Raw genomic sequence first — 24,610 nt, 5'->3', positions numbered from 1 at the left:
ATTAAATGACCCCCACACAGAACTCATTTTTGACAAATCTCAATTTACCGTATCCGTTATGCCACGCGGGTCTACAGTGTGCGTAACTACGTTAGCAATTGTTGTGAGAAAATGTTTTCCTCTATTGTCTCTTGATTGACAGTTTTAGGTGCGTCGTTATTGGCAGCGCCACCCTTTGGTTACATGAACGCGTTACGCGTGTGTCACGGAGAGGCCCCGTGACTATACATGAACTATGCACACTGATTCATTCTCACATACATTTACATACATATACATTAACACGGTCTGTTTGCCGGTACTGACATGTGTAATATTGTAAGGAGATGTTGAATATTGTATGTTTAAATGTGAATTGTGTGGAGTGTAATGAAAGTGTATATTGTGTTCATGTTTGGCAAGTAGTTATAGCATTAGCGTTTGCAGGTTTTGAGTTTATGTATGGCATTATACACCATTATTCATTATTCATTCATTCAATCATTTAGTGCACATGTAATTTGTTTTCTTACCTGCTAAATGGTACATTCCAGGGGGCGTGGCCTTGGGTTGAAAATGGCTGCTAGATGCAGCATGGTCTCGAGTGCAGTGGTGTGCTAGTCAGTGGTATGCTAGTCAGTGTGGACTCACAGTTTGATCGCATGGTTGGGGCGATTGCCTCCATGTTAATTTACAGCTCATAAATGCTTACTCCAGGTATGGGTTTGCAAATATGTTTATTTTATTTTACTTTGAAGTTTTTTTTTCTTTCACGTGTTTGTTTTGTTTTCATCTGGGATTCTTGCACTGCTTGGATTAAAGCCTACTTTGAAACGGGACTTACTTTGTCTTGGACATTCTTATGCCTCCAGCTGCCCGAGCTATCGCTCACATATGGTGTCAGAAGTGACGGGGAAAACCCGCTATTGCTCAATTAGTACTTAAAGTGCAAGTGGAAGGTATGTTCACCACAGTTTGTGATTTTTGGACTTTATTATGTCGCCTAAGACAAGACTACAACACAAAGTGAATATGGACAGTACAAACGAGCAGAGTGGAGCTAATGTAGCTTCAGGAAATGAAAACGTGCAACAAGCGGCAGATATTCCTGCAACCACAGAAGGAGCAGCGCTGGCAGTATTAGCAAATATGTTCCAGACCTTTTTACAGCATCAGAAAGAACGGGATGAACGGCAAGAGAGAGACTGTGCTCGGCGAGAACAGCAATTCAAGGTGCTTACACATCAAGTCACGCAAGTGCAGATGGATTTAGAAAACACCAGACAGGGATCTACATATACGGAGCGAGTCGTTACTCGAGGGCTAGCTTCGGGACCTCAACTTCCGAGACTTCGGGAGAATGACGACATCGAACAGTACTTGACGACCTTCGAGAGAATGGCGGACGTCTACCAGTGGCCAAAAGCAGACTGGGCGATACATCTGATTCCACTCCTCTCAGGTAAAGCAAGAGCTGCTTTCGTTGCGATGTCGCCACTTCATACGGGGGACTACAATAATGTTAAAGAAGCGATTCTGAGGAAGTATGAGATCAGCTCGGAAACATATAGACTGAGATTTCGTTCATTGGATACTTTTCTTGGTGAATCACCTATGGAGTTATATGTTCGTTTGAAGGACTTATTTTCCAAATGGGTGGATTTTGATACGTGCACTAAAGCAGACTTGAGAGAAACTTTGCTGTTGGAACAGTACATGCGGATTTTATATCCAGAGATAAGGACTTGGGTGAAGGAGAGAAATCCTGCGACTGCAGAGGAAGCAGCTGTGTTGGTGGACACTTATATCACGGCAAGGAACACTGCCGCTGGGTCGTTTCCCTACGCTGGAAAGCTGCAGTCTTTCAGAGGTAAGTCTGGGGGGACAGGGGGTAGTTCGTACTCTCAAATGCAAACCCAGTTTTTAAAACCTACCCACCCCATGCCCGCGTCACCTATAGCAACACGTCAGCCTGTAGAAAAAACTGATGTTGTGTGTTATAATTGTGCTCAAAGAGGTCACGTTAGTCCACAGTGTCCTCTAAAAAAGTCTAAGTCAGCTAAATTTTGCTATGTTCCTACTGCTACGATGATACCTGGAGTAAATAAAGAGCCTACAATACCTGTGTTGTTGAATGGTAAACCTGTGACAGCTTTTATAGATACAGGGTGTGCACAGACGTTAGTACAGACACAGTATGTTCCGAGAGATTTGTGGACTGAGGAAACCGTTTCAGTATGTTGTGTGCACGGAGATAAAACACTGTTGCCTACTGCTGAGGTGTATATCGAAGTTAACAATCAGCCGTATCTCATGAAAGTGGGAATTGTAACAAAGTTGCCATATCCAGTACTGCTAGGCACAGACATGCCGATTTTAGCAGAGTTGGTTCAGAAAACCGCATGGTGTGGTGTTGTTACGAGAGCACAAGCGCAAGAGTTTACTCAATGTTTAGAACCCCAAGATGTGACAGACAATTCTTTGCAAGAAATGCCATTTTTCACTGAACAAACAGTAGGTGAAACAAAACTTACAAAGACTGAGAGATTAGAAAAGCGAAGAAAATGGGTCGCTAACCTAATTAATACCTCAGAACAGGGCAATTTTGAGCTGGAAGAGCCAGAGTCTGATGATTCAGATGTGAAGATTTCCGATGAGATAGCAAAGTTACAAAAAGACGATGTTACTTTGATTGCATGCTTTGAGAAAGCTGGGAAAGCAACAACTGTTGATTTGCTAAATGCAGAGACATTTTTGGTGAAGGAAGGTCTCCTTTATAAACAGTCAAAGGAAGACGGTACACAGTTGGTGGTACCGAAGTGTTATCGCACGCAAGTTTTGGAACTTGGACATTGCGTCCCATGGTCAGGTCATCTAGGTTTTAAGGTTTTCATAATGAGAATTGCGAAAAGGTTTTATTGGCCAGGGATGTATACCGAGGTCAAGGAATTTTGTAAGGCTTGTCCGGAGTGTCAGCTTACAGCAGGTAGATCACCTGCTATAGTGCCCCTTATACCTATTCCTGCAGTTACTGTACCCTTTGAAAGGATAGGGATTGATGTAGTTGGTCCTGTGGAAAAAGCCAGAAAGGAAATAGATTTATTCTGGTTATATGTGATTACGCAACCAGATACCCCGAGGCGTATCCGTTAAGAGAGGTCACAGCTAATCAAGTCGCATCTGCACTATTGCATTTTTTCTCACATGTTGGTATACCCAAAGAAATTCTCACAGATCAAGCCACTAACTTCATGAGTCACACATTGCACCAGGTATATCAATTGCTGGGTATTAAGAGAGTTCGTACTACTCCCTATCATCCCCAGACTGATGGGCTGGTGGAACGTTTTAATCAGACTTTAAAGAACATGTTGAGCAAATTCATTTCAGAAACGGGCAAGGACTGGGACAAATGGCTGCCATATCTGCTGTTTGCCTACCGTGAAGTGCCCCAAGCATCAACAGGATTTTCTCCTTTAGAGCTGTTGTTTGCCCATCAGGTCAGAGGTCCTTTGGACGTGCTGAGGGATAGCTGGGAAGCTAAAGACAAAGTCGGTAAGCAGAATATCTTGTCCTACATACTCAAGATGAGAGAGGTGCTACGACGTGTCACTTCCATGGCAATGAGAACCTGCAGCACGCCCAGCGAAAGCAGAAATCCTGGTATGACAAAAAGGCCAGAATGAGAACATTTCAACCAGGTGAACAAGTGTTATTGTTGTTACTGTTGTGGAAAAATATCAGTCTTGTAGTTCAAAAAATCTCTCAGACAAGGATGGTCCGGGTGTCAAGGAGTTAATTTTATTTTCTCGAGCCAAACAAAGTGAGATGTTCCAAGTCATCTAAAAACCAAGTGTTTTCAGTCTCCAGTTATAGTGAAACTTCTGAAAGGTGGACCTTTCTAAAACCAATCAGGTAGATTCCCGTTATCTCTTATTTTTATTAACCAATTGTTGATTTTCTGCCATCAATATATCCCAGGCAACAAGGTGCGTATTTATTCATGGTAGGCTGGCTATTACCTCATTTTTTAAATATATTTTATATATTCTCGCCCACCACAATTATGTAATGGTCATCATGACCTGTTTCCCCTTCTTCACCTCCTTCTCTTGTCTTTATCTGTGGTAAAACTGTGGCCTTGCTCAATGTAGATTATAGTTATAGTAACGGGGCGGAACATGCCCAGATTTGGTCATACTGTAGGGTTGGGGCCAGAAAAAGTCCACAGATTTCATAAACACTGCCAGACATCAAAAACACAGCTGTGCAGGGTGCTTTTCAGAATCTCATACAAATGTGTTTAAAAAGAAGAGCAATACATAGTGAATAATGATCAAAAACATAAAGACATATCATGAAATTCCTCCATATTACCAACCACACAGAACAAGCTCCTGGCGAAATGGCAAGGTCCGTTTCTGGTAAGGAGGAAGGTCGGTCCTGTAACCTACGAAATCGAGATGCCAGCTAGACAACAACCTCTGCAAATCTTCCACATTAACATGTTGAAGAAGTGGTTTGAACCAGCCGCCCTACCAGAGTCGACAGCGGATGCTAGGAATCAACTGCTGGTTAGGTCGGTGGAAGAAGAGGATGAGATGGAGGAGCAGTATTTGCCAGTCCAGCAATGTGAATCCTGTCTGGATTTACAACACCTCAACGCAGAGCAGAAACAACAGTTGATAGCCATCATTCCTCCCAATCTGTTCTGTGATACACCCGGTAAAACAGATTTGGTACAGCATCATATCTACTTGAAAGACAACAATCCGATACACCAACCTATGTATAGAGTGCCTGAAAAACTATTAACCACATTGAAGCATGAGGTGAACACAATGCAGACATTGGGTGTGATTGAGCCATCAACAAGTGAATGGAATAACCCCATCGTTTTAGTTCCAAAGAAGGACGGAACTCTGAGATTCTGCCTAGATTTTAGGAAACTCAATTCAGTGAGTAAATTTGACCCGTACCCAATGCCTCGGGTAGACGAGCTCGTTGAGAAACTTGGTAGCGCAAAGTATCTCACAACTTTGGACTTGTGCAAAGGTTATTGGAAAATTCCGTTAAGCCCAGATTGTAAGGACTTAACAGCATTCAAAACACCTTTTGGACATTATCAATTTCAAGTCTTACCTTTCGGATTACATGGAGCACCCGCAACGTTCCAAAGAATGATTGACCAGATTCTTCGAGGTACAGAGCAATATGCAGCAGCCTACCTTGATGACATTGTCATTTTTAGTAAAGACTGGAATGAGCACTTGTATCATCTCAAAGAGATTTTTAAGAGGATTAAAGCAGCAAGACTAACTATCCATTCAGATAAGTGTGCCATTGCCAAACTGGAAACGACATACATAGGACATGTACTCGGACACGGAGTCATTCGTCCTCAAGTTGGGAAGTTGGAAGCTATTATGCAAGCTGAGCAACCTACCACTAAGAAGCAAGTACGATCTTTCCTTGGATTAATTGGATGGTACCGACGTTTTATTCCCCACTTCTCTGCGAGGGCTGTAGCTCTCTCTAACCTTACCAAGAAGGACAAGCCCAATAAGGTCATATGGACTGTGGAGTGTGACAATAGTTTTAAAGACTTGAAAAGTGCGGTATGTTCTGAACCTATCTTGCAAAGCCCAAATTTCGATCTGGCATTCACAGTGCAGACCGATGCTTCCGAGTTCGGCCTAGGAGCCGTTCTTCTGCAGAGTCATGCAGGTCACTTGAAACCCGTGGCCTACATTAGTAGAAAGCTTTTGCCTAGAGAGACAAAGTACTCTACTGTAGAAAAAGAGTGCTTAGCTGTAAAATGGACTCTTGACTCGTTTAAGTATTTTCCTTTTGGGTCGGAAGTTCACTCTTGAAACTGATCACAGGGCCTTAGCATGGCTGGGCCGTATGAAGGACTCTAATGCCCGCATTACTCGCTGGTTTTTGGCTGTACAACCTTTTGACTTTGAGGTCATATACAGGCCTGGTACCGAGAACTGTACAGCTGATTTCCTTTCGAGGACACCACGAAGGGTGTCCAAGAGAAGAGGGAGGAAATGTCACGGAGAGGCCCCGTGACTATACATGAACTATGCACACTGATTCATTCTCACATACATTTACATACATATACATTAACACGGTCTGTTTGCCGGTACTGACCTGTGTAATATTGTAAAGAGATGTTGAATATTGTATGTTTAAATGTGAATTGTGTGGAGTGTAATGAAAGTGTATATTGTGTTCATGTTTGGCAAGTAGTTATAGCATTAGCGTTTGCAGGTTTTGAGTTTATGTATGGCATTATCCACCATTATTCATTATTCATTCATTCAATCATTTAGTGCACATGTAATTTGTTTTCTTACCTGCTAAATGGTACATTCCAAGGGGCGTGGCCTTGGGTTGAAAATGGCTACTAGATGCAGCATGGTCTCGAGTGCAGTGGTGTGCTAGTCAGTGGTATGCTAGTCAGTGTGGACTCACAGTTTAATCGCATGGTTGGGGCGATTGCCTCCATGTTAATTTACAGCTCATAAATGCTTACTCCAGGTATGGGGTTGCAAATATGTTTCTTTTATTTTATTTTACTTTGAAGTTTTTTTGCACGTGTTTGTTTTGTTTTCATCTGGGATTCTTGCACTGCTTGGATTAAAGCCTACTTTGAAACGGGACTTACTTTGTCTTGGACATTCTTATGCCTCCAGCTGCCCGAGCTATCGCTCACAGCGTGAAAACACAGCGATTTTTTTTAAGATCGCACACACTATTCTAAATTCTATAATTAAATAAACTAATCGAATATTAGAAATTTGTGACTCATCCCTAATAGTTAGGTGAATTTAATTTTTCCCACCCCTAATGACACTACTCTACCCTGATGGGGGTAGTGGGGGAAAACATTCAGGGGGACACACTGGCACCCTTTGACGCTCCTTTAGACGAGTTGAGAAGCTTTATTTTCATTACAGAATGAAATTGTATCACATGTGTCATTACATATTGTATTGATTATCTCTGTTGTGTCATGCAGATGTTGGATGGCTTTCTGATGGAGACATGTGTGGACTCAGTCGAGTCAGCCATAAATGCAGAAAGGGGAGGTACATTTTCATGCACCATCTTCAGCATACTCAACATCACTTATAACATTTGTTTTCTGATATGTTTGAATTTTGCATTTAAAGTAGTGGCCAGAGAAGCTATGTATTCAACTATTTTATTAAAGATGCATCAAATATTTTTATGCCTGTTGCATTGTTGTGTTTGGAATGCAAACTGAAGCTCAGTATTGAGAAGAATTTAAGAATGCTTGGCAAAAATTATACACCACAAAGTATATACAGTATAGACCTAGCCCAGGAGAATGTCTGCACAATATTACCACAAGATAGCATTAACAAATATTAATTACAGATCAAATTGTAGTCCGTGTTTACCTGTGAGCTTTTTTAGTGGGATATGTTTCTTGAACGCTTTGTAGTTCTTTGTGGAAAGATCATGTTATGTTTTATTTGCAGGTGCTGGTCGTATTGAACTCTGCTCTAACTTGCTGGAGGGAGGAACGACGCCCAGCACAGGTTACTCATAATACTTTGTATTAAAACATTAAAACATTGTATTTAAACTTCAGTTGTCTAGTATGAAATTATTTTAGTGGGTGTTTTTTCAGTGTCGTCGATACTTGAGGTGATTTTTTTTTCTACCACACCATTTATACCAAGTGTAGACAATGTTACAAAAACTGACAGACAGATGGCAATGCTTTTAATAGAAGACTTAAACAGCGGCTGAAAACCAAACAGCAGTGTTTGCATAAATAGCCTATTATTGGATTTATATTTAATCATGGAGCCTTTGCTTTATAGCATACGAAATGAATTCATTCTGTATACATTCCTTAAATTATTTTTTTTTTCTTTTTTAAATGTATTATTAGTAATGTCGTTATTATTATTAGTATTTTTCATAATGTGTTATTTTAGTTTATAGTTGTTTTCTGTTTAAAAAAGCGCCCTGTGGACAGGTGTTGAAAATGAGCATGTATGCTAAAACACTCAAACAAAGCATATGGTTTGTCCAATGTAACTTTGCTTATTTGTTTTATTTGACATGGACATCAAAGATGTCAGATGCTGGGTCAGATGTGACAGACAAAGTACAGTAGGGATGTCGTTGCTGTCAAACTGTCACACTCCGTTGCTGGTGCCTTTGCTCGCCACCTGAGGGCGCCATGTTGCTCAGTGTTGCTGCCTGTGTTTTGGTCAAGGACTGCATTCCCCTTAATGCATTGTGTCCTGTGATTGTCAACCAGTTTCACCTGTGTCCCATTTCCTGTTTTTCCCTACATCTGACTTGATGCCTCGCTGTCCGATGAGGCAATGCCTTCTGAGATGGCATTTAGGCATGAAGTTAGCTATGAGGAACACATTCGGACAGCCTTCAGAGGCAGCGTTATAGAATTCTGTTTGAAATATTTGTGATAACTAAAAGTTGTAAAAAGAGAAAATAGAACTTTATTTACACAAAAACTGTGCTCTAGCCACTTTCTTGTCCGCCATTTTATTTTATTGAACTCGACCCTGCTCGATCAATCACATTCCCTGTGCGAGCACGCGCATAGAATTTTGGGACATTGAAGGCAGCGAAGGATACATCTATGCTGCCTTCAAAAATCGACCTGATGGAGGTTTCTCAGGAGACAGGAAGTAAAGCAAACATTGGATTCGGATGTGCCTTGATGGCTTCCTATGAAATGCCTATTTTTAGGCATAACAGCAATTGGATCCGCTCCCTGCTTTCCTGTCTGCCCGGATGTAACACTAACAAACTGAACAAAAACGATTTAGTCATTGCATATAGAGTTTGGTGTTTATATTCCTTGTGTGTTCTTATGTCAAATAAGGGGTGTGGATTGTTTTTGTGAGAGACGAAAAAGAGCTACTGTTAAGTCTTCAAAGATGTCCTGTCTTGGTATTGAGCAAATCTTTTTTAATTTTGTTGCAACTATAGTTTCTGACAGCACTGCTAGATTGCTAGGTTGATGCTAACACCGTCTAATCTAATGTTTGGCCAGAAGAAGAAATAAAAGCTTCACTCGCACATTGGGAGCAGCAACCGAATTGTTTGCATCCTGATAAACTGCGTAAGGATATCAGAAATGAGTGGTGATATTTCCGATAGTTCAGTGTCGTTTGATATTGTTGTTGATAGTGTTGTTTTGTCCTGCCTTCAGGTCTGTTGCAGGTCGTCAAAGAGAACGTGAAGATTCCAGTGTATGTTATGATTCGTCCTCGTGGTGGGGATTTCCTGTATTCAGACTGGGAGCTTGAGGTGATGAAGAGAGACATTGAGCAGATGAAGAATCATGAGGCAGATGGACTAGTATTTGGAGTGCTGACAGAAGACGGACATGTGGATTCTGAGCTTTGCATGGATCTTCTGGGTAAATTTTGCCTGCTGTTTTCCAGGTCCAAATATGTCCACCAGCAAGTTATTAGCAAAGAACTGTAAACAAGATGTAAACGCTTGTCCAGAAGCACTTACGGTTTCATTTGAATTGATTTCATTTTTAAATCTTACATATATCATTTAAATCTCAAGATATTCATTTTAAATAATTGTAGCCATGTGGGTGTTCAAGTTTTTTTGTCATCTGTGACCCTGCCTTGAAAACCAAGCTTAGTTATTTTTTGTGGTTTACTTGTCCAACATAATGTAGATAATATTCCATATATAACAATGGTATCTTTACTGTTGACTAAGGACATGTGAAAGATTTAAATCATATGGGAATGAATTGTTCAAATCAAACTTTAATGCTCGTTTTCTCATAATTAGAATATCAAGACTTTTGCCTGGTTTTCATATGCTGGGTCACGTTTGGTCAAAATACGACAAAAGTGTTTCCATTGCGGTTTTGCGAAATGTGCCTTTGTTGTACTGCCTGAAAAAACAATCGAAAGTAAACCAAAATCAGTCATTGACCAAGTGTCATAAAAACAGTGTTCAAAACTGTTGCCTTATTCCAATGCACAACAGTAAGCTTATAGTAATGATTTATAATTTGAGTGGTCCGTTCAGTTTTTTTACAGCAGCTCTTGTTTACGTCATTACCAGTGGCGGATGGCCAATAGAAAGTGATCGGGCGCCACCCTCCCTATGCCACAAAATAACAATTAAAAATATCAATTTATGCTAAATATATGCTTCGCCTACATGTCCTCTCTTCTTGTCTTCATGTCCCAAACTCCGCTCTGGGACAATAGAGAGATTGCCCACATGAGGCAGATCTTTGTGCCAAATCAGCCAACTAAATTTAAATTTAGCCAATCAGCATCCTCAGATCTAATTCGAGAAGGCTGCTTTTTTATCGCACCCCTAAACAACTGCTTCTGTGTGGCGCTACTCATTTGAGATATTGTCAGTTTGTGGGAAAATGGTTATCAAACAGCTTAATAACAGTTTTCGGTTACCCATGCTTACAGTACCTTTCTTTTCTTCTTTTTAAGAGGAAGATGTGTGGATTATTATAAATTAACCACGGTTTTACAAAAGTAACCATTTAACCATATCAGCAACTATTAAATTGACATTATAAAAAATATTAAAATCTAAACAGAAATGCTAACTTGTAACTTTGTTAAATAACCCAGTTTCCAATGCGCACAGTTGCTTGGTTTATTGTTCTAAGAACTTTACTTTTGTCCCTGAATTTTCCCAGAACTGAACATTTGAAATAAAAAGTTATTTTAAAATTAACTTTCTAGATGTACGTATTGTTTACCATTCAATATTGGAGCACCATCCTCAGGCTTAATTGCTCAAGGCCTCTGCCAGAAGTCGTTTGCATGTGTTTAGCCATTCGAATGCAGTGTTGGGTGTAACTAGTTACAAAGTAATTCGTTACTGTAATTTAATTACTTTCCCCCTTGAAAAAGTAAAGTTTAGGGATTACTCTTTATTTTTTCTGTAATTTAATTAGTTAGTTCTGACGTAATTTAACTAAATACTGTGTAATATATTCAATAGTGGAAATGACATCAAAATTATATGTCTAACTTTAAAATTTATGCTTTAATGTATCCTTCTCACATTTGTATACTTTGGTCAGTTAATAAGAATAATTTATGTAGTTATTTATTTGAATAAATTAAATAAGCCGTTTCATGTCTATCCTTGAATCAGTTCTAATTAAGGTTGATGTAGGATATAGAAAGTAATTAGTAATAAGAAATTAAATACTTTGTGGAGAGAGTTATTTGTACAGTAATCTAATTACACTATTGAATTTGTAATAAGTAACTCGTAATTAATTACTTTTTCAGAGTAACTTACCCAACACTGCTTGAATGTAAAACTTAGTATTTAAAGAGTACATCACATGAGATCATGAAAATTACATTTCATGCATTGTGTAATGTTGCTGTGTTTGAAAGTAAGCAGTCTGCCAAGTTGTAAATCCGAAGGTGAATGAATAACAAAGTTATTGGCTTGGAAAAAAGGGAGTCGACTCTGAATCACGCAAACGAGTCGTCCCTAGTCCGATTCGCAAACCGCCACGGATTTACATCACTACATATAGTCCCCATCTACATTTTGCTAAAACTGCCTGCAAAAACTTCACTCTTCTCCCCCAAACACTGTAGCTCGTGAGCCTCTTTCGCGGTAGACCAATCACAGCAGACTAGACCATCAGACTAGGCTAGCGGAAAGGAGGGGATTAGAAAAATGAATCGCGCAACGAACCATTTGAGAGTCAGTCAAGAAGTAAGGTATGAATAATTACCTATTATTACGAAATAATAGTGTTTTTACACCAACTTTTTGTTGGACACTCCATAAACCAAAGCAGGACCTTAAAAATTCCTAGTTATGTACTCTTTAAAAACTTAGAATTAGTATCGACAGGGATTTTGAGAGGCGACTCCGACATCTAAAAAGATTAAATACTAATGCAGTGATGGCTTTTACTACATTACTTCTGTGATTTATTTTAAAACATTTGCTTTTCGCTTGGTAAGAACAAAAGCGAAAGATATATTACTTGTTCTAATGACAGTTTTGGACATATGCTTTGTCCACAACCTGTGTAAAGAAAATAACTGTAAATTTAATGCTTTAAACAGACAAAAGTTCTGGATTGCAGCTTTAATAATATGGTTTTTTTTGCACATATCAAATGTAGGCTAAATGTTGAACACTACAAAATGTTGTTTTTGTTCCTACAGCAGCATCTCGTCCTCTGCCAGTTACATTTCACAGAGGTAAAGTGGATAAAATTCACCTTTATTGAAAATTCTGTTGTATTTGTGCAGAATCTGCTAAATGTTATTAACAATAAAAAAGAGGAATTGTGAGACTGTCCTTGAATAAAACAACCCATAGGTCATTTGTGCATCTTAAGCATCTTATTACGACCTACAGTTACGTTTTAAGCCCTCTAACAATGGTATTCAAATTTTAATTCTTTGCATTTGTTAAAATAGAAATGGCTTCCTAAATATTTTGGGTTTTAAAGAGGAGCACCTAACTACTTCTCAACCATCTAAAACCATACACAAGAAAAATACCGTCACGGGTAATAACTGAGTAAATTGATCAAGCAACAGTAAAAGTAATACTTTTCTCTATTACCTCTATTATCTTTTCACTTTTGGTCAGAACACGCGCTGGGTTGGTTTGACCCAGGGGCTAAGTTATTCATTTCTGGGTTGTTTATATGATCCATCTATTGGGTAAAATTAACTAATATATATATTATAATAGTAAAACAACTAAATTGATAGTGTCTGCTTCGAGTGGCATGACCCTCGTCAGAAGTGAAAAATCCTGAAAGTTTGACAAATCAGTTGAAGTGAAAGTGACCTATTAGTCAGATATGGTGACCCATACCCGAAATGTGACCTCTGCATTTAACCCATCCAGAGAGTAGTAAACACATGCATAGCTAGTCGTGAACACACATACACCCGGAGCAGTGGGCAGCTACCCGGGGAGCAAGTAGGGGTAAGGTGCAGTCGTTACCCGCCGGCCCTGGGAATCGAACCGGCAACCTTCTGGTCACGAGTCCAACTCTCTAACCATTAGGCCACGACTGCCCCGTTGCTGGGTCAAAGTGTATTCGGGCCCAGACAGCCCAAATTTTTGATCCAAAACAATCAACCCAACAATTTGCTTACAAAAACAACCCATCACTTTTTAGAGTTTTGGTCATCTTCCCTTTACCTGCTTAAGTTTGCAGATATAAGCAATAAAGAATGTATTCTGCTGCAGTACTTGGATCCATTTTTGAAAAACAAATGGCAAATTCCTCGCTGTTTGCTAAATTCTTGAAAATGGAACAATTTCTGATTAAAAGAAGAATCATTAAGCAATTAATCAGGAATCAGAACAGTTGAACAAATGTTCAACCTTACATAAAAATGCCTTGAAATCCAGAAAATGTAATTGAATTGTATTTCTGCCTTTTGTAACAGCATTTGATATGGTCCTTGATCCAGTGGTTGCACTAGAAACGCTGGTCTCCCTGGGCTTTGAAAGGATTTTGACCAGTGGTTGTGACAGCTCTGCACTGGAAGGTTTACCAGTAATTAAACGACTAGTGGAACAGGTGAGACACTCTTTCAAGTTGAGCATTTCTTTTTTACATAAAGGTTCAGTTTCGGTATAGAAAGTTCCTTAAATAGTTGTGGATCAAGATATTACACAGTGTTTTAGAATAGGCTGTTTCAGAACCATCAGATCAACTTTAATGTGAATTGTTTTAATGTTCTTCATGTGAGGATATGCATTTGTGTTGTTGATTTATCATTTGAAAAAGGTGCACCCAGCTGTCTTCTTGACGGAATTTGAATCTACACAGTCAACAATAACTTCTGTTTTAGCCAGGAAAATAACAAACTCAAAAGGCGAAGGATAACAGAACGACTTTATGAAATGGTTGCAAATGACATTGTAACAATGTTCAAAGTAAGGAAGGAAGGAGGCGGGAACCGGCGAACGTTAAACTTTTTAATAAAATAAACGAACAACAAAACGAAAGTAAAGTGCCGACAGCTCCCTCACGGTTGATCTGCCGGCCACACAAACATAATAAAACATAACATAAAATCCAGGCCTAGTTCTCTCTTGTCCTTCACTGCTGTCGCTCCTCCTTTTATGCTTCCGAAGCTCCTCCATGAGCGATGCGAGACCGGTGCAACGCGCAGCTGACACTCATTATCACTCGCGTCACCGGCCTCGCGCCGTTCCCTCACGGCCCTCGTCCCGCCCTGCTTGTCACAGACATGTTGCCTATCAACGTATAAAAAGTAAAGAAGAGCTACAGATGATGCCAAGTTTCGGTTGAACAGATCACCCTCAAAACTGACCGCTGGACCATACCAACAAGGGAAAGCTACAGCAAAAAAATGTTGTCAGATTTGTTACCATGGGTGTTAAAATGAACACTTTCCAGTTGAACATACAGGTCGATCTTAGCTAGTGTTAAAACAACACTGCCCAAAGTGTTTAACGCCGTGTTAGTGTTACATTTGAAACACAACAAGGTGAGAAATTATTACTCGTAAGTGTAAACATCAAACACTATGGTGATAATAACCCTTATCTCATGCACCCAAGGTATTGATTCATTGCTAATTAAATATTGCAAATACTCATATTAGTTTACATATTTTATATTCCTGAAATAAAATGCATTCATTGAAATTGCATGTCTGTTATTTGTAACCATTACAATAATACATTAAAATAAAAAATGAAACATCTTTTAAGTACAGAATTTAAACAAGAAAAGACAAGTTATCCCATCCTAGGATCACCATCCTTTGACCTAAAATGCCTTTTACAACGGGTGCTCTTCAGATGATTCATGAAGAAAACCTATGTCCTGAAGTAGACACAATGGATCGCCGAGGGAGGTCGGGTGGATTTCCTCTCTGCCCATAGCGCTCCTCCGTGCATTTACAATTGTGCTCCGCAGGTGGGGGTCTCGGGGGATTGTTGTGTCCCCCTGCAGTAACGCTGCGCTCCCCCAGTTTAAAACCACTGACATAGCCTATCTTCCTATTAGGATCTTTGATGTTAGGGAATATTGTGAAAAGGACTAGGGCATACAGTACATCTCATGTTGACTTGAGTGGCATCCTTCTGCAACAACAAACAATTACTGTATACCTTAAAACTACACACTACTGAAAACGTTACAGTAATTCAGATAATTTCTCATTAGCATTAGCAAAGTGAACTTATGTCTATAGCTAAATAAAAAGATGTTTACAGCTGTTGTGTCAATCACACACTGTTGCAATGTCGTTTGAGAAAGTTTCATGTATGATACAGATGAACTTCGGTAAAAAGGGAGCTTGCAATGACAGCTGATCAACGAACCTGAACCTTTTGAAAACCTATACCGTGAAACAGACACACTTACAGACACTTACGTCTTCCAATCTCGTTACCTCCATTAAAGCAGCAACAACGCTATACATTCATGCGCTGTCCTGCAAATATGGGGAAAACAACAATACTGTACCTTGTCAGCAAATTACTCAACTTGAAACATTTTTAAAGCAAATTTAATTTACTTTTTAAAATCTCAATATACGTACCTAACCCATCTTTATTTAGCAGCAGCTGTCTGATTTAAACGGAAAAGTTTGCGCTGTTAAAGTGAGGGAAAAAAATATGGCCAAAATGTAGAGCCCACATTATATAAGTTTTATCATTATTTTCACAAACATTTTTATATTTCGTATGCATATGTTGATTTTAAGTGAACACCCCAATTGAACACTGTGCATTAAGTAAGGAATAATTGATGACGGGCCGTTGAATTCTTAGAAAATAATGAAAACACCCCGAGGTGGTAATGCGGCCACGACTCGCAGCGGTTCAGGTTTACTTTGGTGCACTACCATAAAAACTGTCCATGATCGTCTGAGCTGGAGACCAGTGGTTAGCGTGTCAGACACATATACGGTATATATGAGCTGTTGGCTCACAGGGACCCGGATCATGTCCTGATCCCACACCCCAACTCTTACCCTCATACTACTGTCTGCCTCAACTGTCCTATACATAAAAAAAAGAACAAAAAAATCCATGATAGTGACAATGATGGATGCAAGACACAAACACTTTTTAACATCATCAGAGAGGCTGACTGCCAAAGCAAAGCTGATCGAAATGACATCCACAGAAAATATGACAGGATCTTATACAGAAAGTGCAAAGCAGGCCAAAACTGGAGATTACAATTAGCTGTGCATTACTTTCTTGAACACAAGTCAAGCGAATGCCACCAGATTTTCTTGTAGATTTCTTAGACAAGTTAGACAATCAGTTAGTTAGATGACTTACTTCATCAGCTGAGTGGTTCCCTACAGCAGTTTTGCCACCCAGTTGCTGGAAATGCAAGTACATGCACTTGAAAGTATGCTAATAGTGTTATAATAGTTTATGGTATCGTAACAAAAAAGACAGACTAGATGTAGAAGCATTAAGTGTTTGTTCACTCTGCAGGCAGCTCTAAGTTCAGATTGCTTTGAGTTTTATACACTTGTGGCCGTGACACTGAATGCGTCAAAGCTTTGTTCTTGTTTGTAATACAAAAAAAAGAACCTGACTGAATTTAGTGCTGGATTTTTCATTGTTGTCTGATAACCTGCCCATAAATCATTCCATAATATTATGCAAAACAGCAAAGTAGGTTGACACGCCAGCGTCTGAGGCATATTGGGTCTAATTCATGACACACGAGCAGAATTTTTTTTGTGTGTAAATCATTGGTAAAGTCGTTCTAACATAAATTATAGGATTCATGAAAATGTTCGTATTTTCAAAATGTTAGTTGGTACGAAAGAAATGTACACCTGCTCCATCCCACGTGAAAATAGTGCGTAAAACCGCACGTGACGTTCTGTATTATTTTAGACAAACTGATGACACTGCATTTTGATGCTCTGTGTATCATAATGATATTTCACGAGTTCTTTTGCCCTGTCTTTTATCATTTTTTACTTTTTAACTTTGGGTAAAACGCAGAGCTTGTCGCTGTCCTTTTTACACAGCCGTCCAATCACAGTGGAGAAGAGGTGGGACAAACACTACATTGACCAACCATCATACACAACAATGGAGAACTGCATTTTCATATTCAGTTATATTCTTTAAAATAAGATACCAGTAACAAGTAGGCTAACTGTTGCAGATATTCTATATCACAGCAACCAACGCATCTCCGGAATAACGCGCAGTGCCTCAAAAGCGTTCTCAGGCACCACCAGCTGGTCGTTTTCAGAAGAGCACCAGGTATTATTATTTTAGCTGGCTAAAAACGCTTTGGTGGACACATGTTTAATTTATTAATTTCTTGGTAAGCATATAGCCTATTAGTATCTTATGCATTTATGCAATATAATGTAGCCAAACCAGAGAATGAAGTCCAGAGGATTCCGGCATTCCAATCTACGTCGCAACATTTGCGTTGCTGTAATTCATAGGCAGGGATTATGCTAATTGTGAATGAGTATGCATGCGCGACCTGTTTACGAGTGATTGGAATTCATTAGCATACACACATTTTACTATGAAATCTCATGTGGGAAAGTTTTCGGGAAGGTCTGTTTTACGTTCAAATTACTTAAATTTACGTTAATTTACTCATATAGTTACAAATGTTTGATGAATGAGGCCCATTGAGAGCATACCCTCAGTAACTGTTGAAGACCAGCACTATATGTACAAGAAAACACCAAATCATCTGCATACATCAAATGGTCAATAATGGTATCGTGATCCTTGACCACAAAACCAGTCACAAGTCACATTGAATGGGTTAAAATTATGGGTTTTCTTTTATGACAAAAATCATTAGGATATTAAGTAAAGATCATGTTCTATTAAGATCTTTTGTAAATTTCCTACTGTAAATATGTCAAAACTTTATTTCCCTTTCTGTCGGTCTCTCGACGTTGTGTCGAACCGACAGATGGGGTTCGTCCTTGAGAACCAATCACTTCCGACTTCTTAGAAAAGGCCAATGAAAATTGGCGAATGAAATTTGCATGCCGGACTCCGCCCCCGGATATCCGGGTATAAAAGGGAGATGGCGTGCCTCATTCATTCACCTTTTGTTCTTCGGAGCCTTCGCTCGTGATCAACAGACTTCGCTACAAGACTGCCGGCTCTACGACGTGGTGCAGCGGACTGTCCCTTCCTGCAGCGACTTCCCCTGGGCGTCTCGGCGGTTCCAGAAGTGTTCGAGTTTTTTTCTCTAAAAGAGCAAATTTCTCCAGCGTGGCATGTCCCGCTGTTCTCTTGGGTGCAACACACTCATCGAGGAGGGGGACGGACACGATGTCTGCTTCCAGTACGCTGGGGCAGATGTTGTGGATACGTCCTGCCCGCACTGCGGGCGGCTGACGATTCAGACGTTGCGTCACGGGTGGCTGTGTTCCCACGGGACTCAGCCACCACCTTGTCTGCTTCCCGTTCCGTGACGGCAGGACTACGGCCCTGCCGCCCGCTACGGCGAGCAGCGAGGGTGATATGAGGATTACTGTGAGCGCTAATCCGTCAGCCACTGGCTCGCGGACCGTTCGCACCTCGCCTTGCTCGTCTGACCGTTCCCCATAAGACGGTCCGCCGTCTTATTCCTCAATCACGTATCGGACACGGTACGTGATGATGAGGTGTCTGTTGCAGCATCGGAGGGTGACTTACTGGCATCAGACTCCGACGATTCCTTGAAGCTCCCTCCCTCGGGGGGTCGAGATCAGGAAGAAGCGGATGTCGAAATGTCAGCCATGCTTTCCCGGGCCGCCGGCATTGGGTTGCGGTGCACCGCACTGCCTCTCCCAACGCTCGCGGCTGGATACACGGTACATCGGGCTTGAGAGCGGCTCCAAGCCGCACTCGCCCCCAGTGCCGTGTTCCCCCGGAAGTGCATGAGGAACCTAGTACGACCTGGAACGCCCCCTTCGGCGCGTACACGTCAACTAGTTCCATCACCCTTTCTTCCCTCGATGGTGGGGCAGCTAGAGGATACGTCGATGTCCCCCGGGGGCTCGACCTAGACTCCCGTCCAAAGCACGTAGGCTTTTCGGCATCTGAGGTGTCGAGAGCTTACTCTGCTGCGGGCCAAGCTGTCCCCTCTCTCCACGCTATGGCCTTCCTGCAGGCCAATGCGCGGAGAGAGCTCCACGAGGGTAAGACCGACCCAGCGCTTATGCAGGAACTCCGCGGCTTCACCGACCTCGCTCTCGGGCGAACAAGGTGATCGCGCGGGCCCTGGGTCGGGCGATGTCCACACTTGTGGTCCAGGAGAGACACCTCTGGCTGAACCTTGCACAGGTGAGTAATTCTGAGAAAGTCCGCTTTCTCGATGCACCCATCTCGCAAGGGGGGCTGTTTGGTGATACTGTCGGGTTCGACAGTTAGGGAGCAGACAGAGGACATCACGTATGTCCTCCCCAGCCGCGACTCGACCGCCCTCTGGCCGCCGAGATCCCGTGCACCGTCTGCTTCCCAGCAGCCCTGGTCCTCTTCGAGACATCGAAGAGGAGACCACCACCCCATCAGCAGCCGCGGTGAAAACCAATGCGGCCCTCATGGGAAGACCCCAGGGAGTTCGAGAATACCTTTCTAAAAGTTTTCTCCCTCTCTGGGCGTTTATCACAGCCGCTCTCACCCTCTACACGACGGTGTTCGGCAACTCGATGTTGCGTCACGGCGAGACCCAATGTCGAGAATAATCAGCAGCCTAAGCACTCTCAATCGACGGTGCTTTGTGCCACATCATCGTCTGGGTCTCACCCTCTGCACGACGGTGTTCGGCAACTCGACATTACGGCAAGACCCAATGTCGAGGATAATCAGCAGCCTAAGCACTCTCAATCGACGGTGCTTTGTGCCACATCATCGTCTGTGTATTATCACAGCCGCTCTCACCCTCTACACGACGGTGTTCGGCAACTTGACGTTGCGGCAAGACCCAATGTCAGGGATAATCATTAGCCTAAGCACTCTCATTCGATGGTGCGTTGTGCTACATCTTCGCCAGACAGGTAAAACTGCAGAGCCGATCTCCTCCCCGGGGGTCCCCCCCACGGTGAGGGATCCGTACTGCCAGCCATCGAACCACCCCCGGGAGGTCGATGAAGCAGAACGTACCCCTAGCCTCCCTGTCGGTCCCTGGGAGCCTGACAAGAGCTTCCCAAACCGTCACGGTGACTACGGGATACGGTCCGTCTCGGCTACGCGATCCAACTCCCCGGACGCCCGCCCAAGTTTCGGGGCATCCTCTTACCTCAGCTGAGGCTAGGATGTCCAGTGCTTCGGGCCGGGGTCGCCACCCCTCTGGTGAGGAAGCGATCGTGCTCGTCCCTGTAGCCAAGATGTTCAACGGGTTTTACAGCCCGTACTTCATCGTCCGTAAAAGAGCGGGGGTCGCTAGATCTGCGTACCCTGAAACAGGCACCTACTCAAGCTGCCGTTCAGGATGCTCACGCGGAAGCGCATCCTGGCATCTGTCAGATGTCAGGATGGATTCATGGCAATCGACCTGAAGGACGCTTACTCTCATGTCTCTTCCCCCTCGTCATCGCCCGTTCCTACGGTTCGCTTTCGAGGGTCAGGCATATTAGTACAGAGTCCTCCCTTTCGGTCTGTCCCTGTCCCCACGAGTCTTCACGAAGATCGTGGAAGCCGCCCTCACTCCCCTCAGGGAGAGAGGTGTGCGGGTACTAAACTATCTCGACGACTGGCTCATTTGACACACTCGTGAGATCTGTTATGTACACACAGGGACCTAGTGCTTCGGCACCTAGATCGAATGGGACCTCAGGTCAACCGAAAAAGAGCAGGCTCTCCTCTGTGCAGAGCATACTCTTTTTTGGTATGGAACTCAACTCCATTACAGCGCCACTGCGCTCAGTCAGTGTTGAACTGCCTGGAATATTTCAAGCAGTCAGCGGGAGGAGGCTCCTGGGTACATGGCATCCTCAACGGTGGTGATACCCCTCAGGTTGATGCACATGTGACCGCTCCAACACTGGCTACAGAGTCGAGTTCCCTGGAGGCGTGGCACACCGGCAGCAGGCGAATGGTGATTACGCTTTTTCTGCCGACGCACCCTAACCCCTTGGTCTTCAATGACCTTTTTCTACGGACGGGGGTCCCTCTCGGGCAGGCGAGGCGCGTCAGTCGACAGACGCCTCCCTGCAGGGTTGGGGTGCCATGTGCAACGGGCAAGCAGTGTCAGGGCGATGGACGGGCCCCCGCCTGCGCAGGCATATCAATTGCCTAGAGTTGTTGGATGTGCTACCTGCACTGAAGGGGTTACTACTCCTCGTGCGGAACAAGCACGTGCTGGTCCGGTCGGACTGCACAACTGCCGTAGCGTTTAACCGCCAGGGTGGCGTTCGCTTATGGCAGCTAACACGACTCGCCTCCTCCTGTGGAGTCCGCAGGGCCACACATATCCCAGGTGACTTGAACCAGACAGCCGATGTGCTCTCTCGTCAGTTGACGCCTCGCGGAGAGTGGCGACTCCACCCCCGCGTAGCCAGCTCATTGAGGACAGTCAGGGCGGGCTCAGGTAGACCCCTTCTCCTCCCTGGACACCACCCATTGCCGCTAAAGTACTCCCTGCCGCGGCACGGAAGCTCTAGCGCACAGCTGGCCGTGGGACAAGCGGAAGTACGTCTTCCCCCAGTGAGCCTCATTGCACAGACCCTGTGCAAGGTCAGGGAAGAGGAGCATCAAGTGTAATAGTTGCGCCATACTGGCCCAACCGGACTTGGTTCTCGGAGCTAATGCTCTTGACGACAGCTCCCCCCTGGCCGATTCCCCTGACGAAGGAACTGCTTTCCCAGGGGAAAGGCAAGTTATGGCATCACGGGACAGACCTCTGGAACCTCCATGTCTGGCACCAGGACAGTACGAGGAAATCCTGAGTGGCCTAACCCCTGCGGAGGTTAAGACCACTACTCAGGCTAGGGCCCTGGCCACTAGGTGACAATTCACCTAGTGGTGCCTCTTCTCATTCTGGTGCTCTTCTCGATGAGAAGACCCGCGGAGTTGCTTGATCAAGTGCGTGCGGTCCTTCCAGAGACTCGAGAATAATCTCTCCCCTTCAACACTGAACGTGTATGTAGCCGCTGTTGCCGCTCATCATGACCCAGTTGCTGGTAGTCTCTAGGACAGCACAACCTGATCATTTGGTTCCTAAGGGGCGCGGGAAGGCTACCACCTCGCCCACGCTCCGTACCCTCTTACGACCTTGATGCGGTCCTGGAGCCCCTCGGAGATGCCGCTCTTTCTCACTTCATGATGAAGACGGCTCTCGGGAGGACGCTCAAGAGGGTAGCGGACCTACAAGCATTCTCCGTGTCCACAGATTGCCGAGAACTCGGGCCCGGTTATTCTCACGCTATCCTGAGACCCCGGCACGGCTACGTGCCCAAAGTTCCCACCTCTCCCCCGAGACACCAGGTGGTGAACTTGCAGGCGCTCCCCACCGGGGAGGAAGACCCAACCCCATCTGTGTTGTGTCCAGTACGCGCATCGTGCCTCTGCTTGGACCGCACGCAGAGTCGCAGTAGCTCTGAGCAGCTCTTTGTCTGTTTTGGAGATCAGCTGGGAGGGCTGTCTCAAACAGAGTTGGCGCATTGGATCATGGACGCCGTCACTTGGCGTACCTGTCCTAGTTCGCCTTCGCCCACTGGGTGAGAGCTCTCTCCACACGGAGTACAGCCTCCTCGTGGGCACTGGCTGGCGCCTCTCTGGCAGACATCTGCAGAGCTGCGGGTTGGGCTACACCCATCAACTTCGCGAGGTCCTACAGCCTTCGCGTAAAACCGGTCGGCAAGTCTTGCGGGCATCAGGCAAGACCGGCGACCGGTAGGGTGTACGCCTATGACAGTATCTGACCCTAGGGGGTTAGCGTACTACTAGCCTCCCTTCTTCCCCCACTGGGTGAAGAACAGGCACTCCATCCATCACTAGCAAGCACCTCCTGTGGGCGGGCTGGGCAGAGCAGCCCTGCCCCTTAGGCCGGGTATCACCTGAGTTATTCGCAACATAGCTCTAACCGGACCTAGTGCTACCAGACGTTGCAACCCCCCAGCAGGGCGGTTCAGTCTGATGTATCCTCATGCTGGTTCCCACCTTGGTAACCCATGACCTCCTTAGGTGGACCTCCACCTCGCGGTTAACTCCTTCAGTCCGCACTTTCTTCCCATGAGTTCTCCCCCATTGGTGAGACCATGTTGGTATCTCCACTAGTCTCCTCCCTGTGGTAGGAAGTGGTCTCTGTAGCGCATCCCCCGCTTGAGTAAGTAGCGCTTACCCAGTGGCCTTACGGTTCCGGGCGGCTTCTCGCTGTTAGAGAAACAAGGCCGCCGCCTGTGAGGCCGAAGGTAGGGGCCTTCCCACCTTTCTAGAAAGCTCTAGGACCCCCTACCTACCCACTGGTAGGTTACAATTTCGCGGTAGCGTCACGGCTGACACGCCCAGGCCAGTTACCGTCGCTTCGTTGAGATTGTGACAGGGCACAGTGTTATGGCGTTTTCCATTGGAACCCCATCTGTCGGTTCGACACAACGTTGAGAGACCGACAGAAAGGGAACGTCTCGGTTACGTTTGTAACCTCGGTTCCCTGATGGAGGGAACGAGACGTTGTGTCCTCTTGCCACAACACGTGCTGTCCACTGCAGCAGTCGTGAGAGGTCTCAGGCTCCTCAGAACTAAGGTGAATGAATGAGGCACGCCGTCTCCCTTTTATACCCGGATATCCGGGGGCGGAGTCCGGCATGCAAATTTCATTAGCCAATTTTCATTGGCCTTTTCTAAAGAAGTCGGAAGCGATTGGTTCTCAAGGACGAACCCCATCTGTCGGTTCGACACAACGTCTCGTTCCCTCCATCAGGGAACCGAGGTTACAAACGTAACCGAGACGTTTTGTGAGTGGATGCAGCAAAATCGCAAACAAAAACGGCCAGAAATACGCCTACAAACTACTGCTTCTGCTACTACTTGCTGCTGGACCGCTCTTTGGGAATTACCCACTCAAGTTGGTTTCTATGTAAAGCTTAGAATTTCAGCTTTTAGGTTCATTTACTCTTCACAACATCATTACAGCGGTAAGCCAATAGAGAGTGTAAAACAAACCTGTTTCTTCTTAGCAACTGCCTGCTACAGCGCTTCTGATGGACAACTTTAAAATAAATACATAGAAAGATCCTTGCTCTTGCTTGATTGTTCCCCTTATTTTTTGTATTTTTCTTTTAGTTGTGCATCCTGTGTCAAAGCACAATAAATGCATAAACCTATGAACAAGTGACATAGTCATTTGAATCAATATACATTTTTGGTCTGCATCAAGAAACAACTGAGATGGTGTTTTCACAGCTGAATTGGTCACCACAGAATTGTTGGAGAAAGTTTCCACATTAAAAGATTTTAGGCAAAAATAAATGCATCTTAAATCAAACTAATTTGAACTTTTTAAAATTTCACTAGATTTTCGTTTTTTACTAGATGTAAAATGAATGTATACAATCTATTTCAGAACCTTTTTGAATAACTATTTGGTTTTCATCTTGTAACAATATTAATGTTGTCTCTC

At 43.7% G+C, this 24,610-nt stretch overlaps 1 protein-coding gene across 4 annotated transcripts in view; it reads left to right on the top strand.

Moving 5' to 3' along the window:
* The window catches only part of cutc (cutC copper transporter homolog (E. coli)), a 45,809-nt gene that overhangs the window by 13,215 nt on the left and 7,984 nt on the right, over window positions 1-24,610 (top strand). For all 4 annotated transcript variants that reach the window (XM_057342740.1, XM_057342741.1, XM_057342739.1 and 1 more), the window contains exons 3-7: window positions 7,013-7,082; window positions 7,500-7,559; window positions 9,215-9,424; window positions 12,210-12,245; window positions 13,458-13,591. In XM_057342740.1, coding sequence (XP_057198723.1) covers window positions 7,013-7,082; window positions 7,500-7,559; window positions 9,215-9,424; window positions 12,210-12,245; window positions 13,458-13,591 — 510 coding nt within the window. The remainder of the gene's footprint in view (window positions 1-7,012; window positions 7,083-7,499; window positions 7,560-9,214; window positions 9,425-12,209; window positions 12,246-13,457; window positions 13,592-24,610) is intronic.

The sequence above is a fragment of the Triplophysa rosa genome, linkage group LG9 (genome assembly GCF_024868665.1).
Source record: "Triplophysa rosa linkage group LG9, Trosa_1v2, whole genome shotgun sequence".
NCBI lineage: Eukaryota > Metazoa > Chordata > Actinopteri > Cypriniformes > Nemacheilidae > Triplophysa > Triplophysa rosa.
The sequence above is the reverse complement of the archived record's forward strand: the minus strand, read 5'-3'. Positions and strand labels throughout refer to the sequence as shown.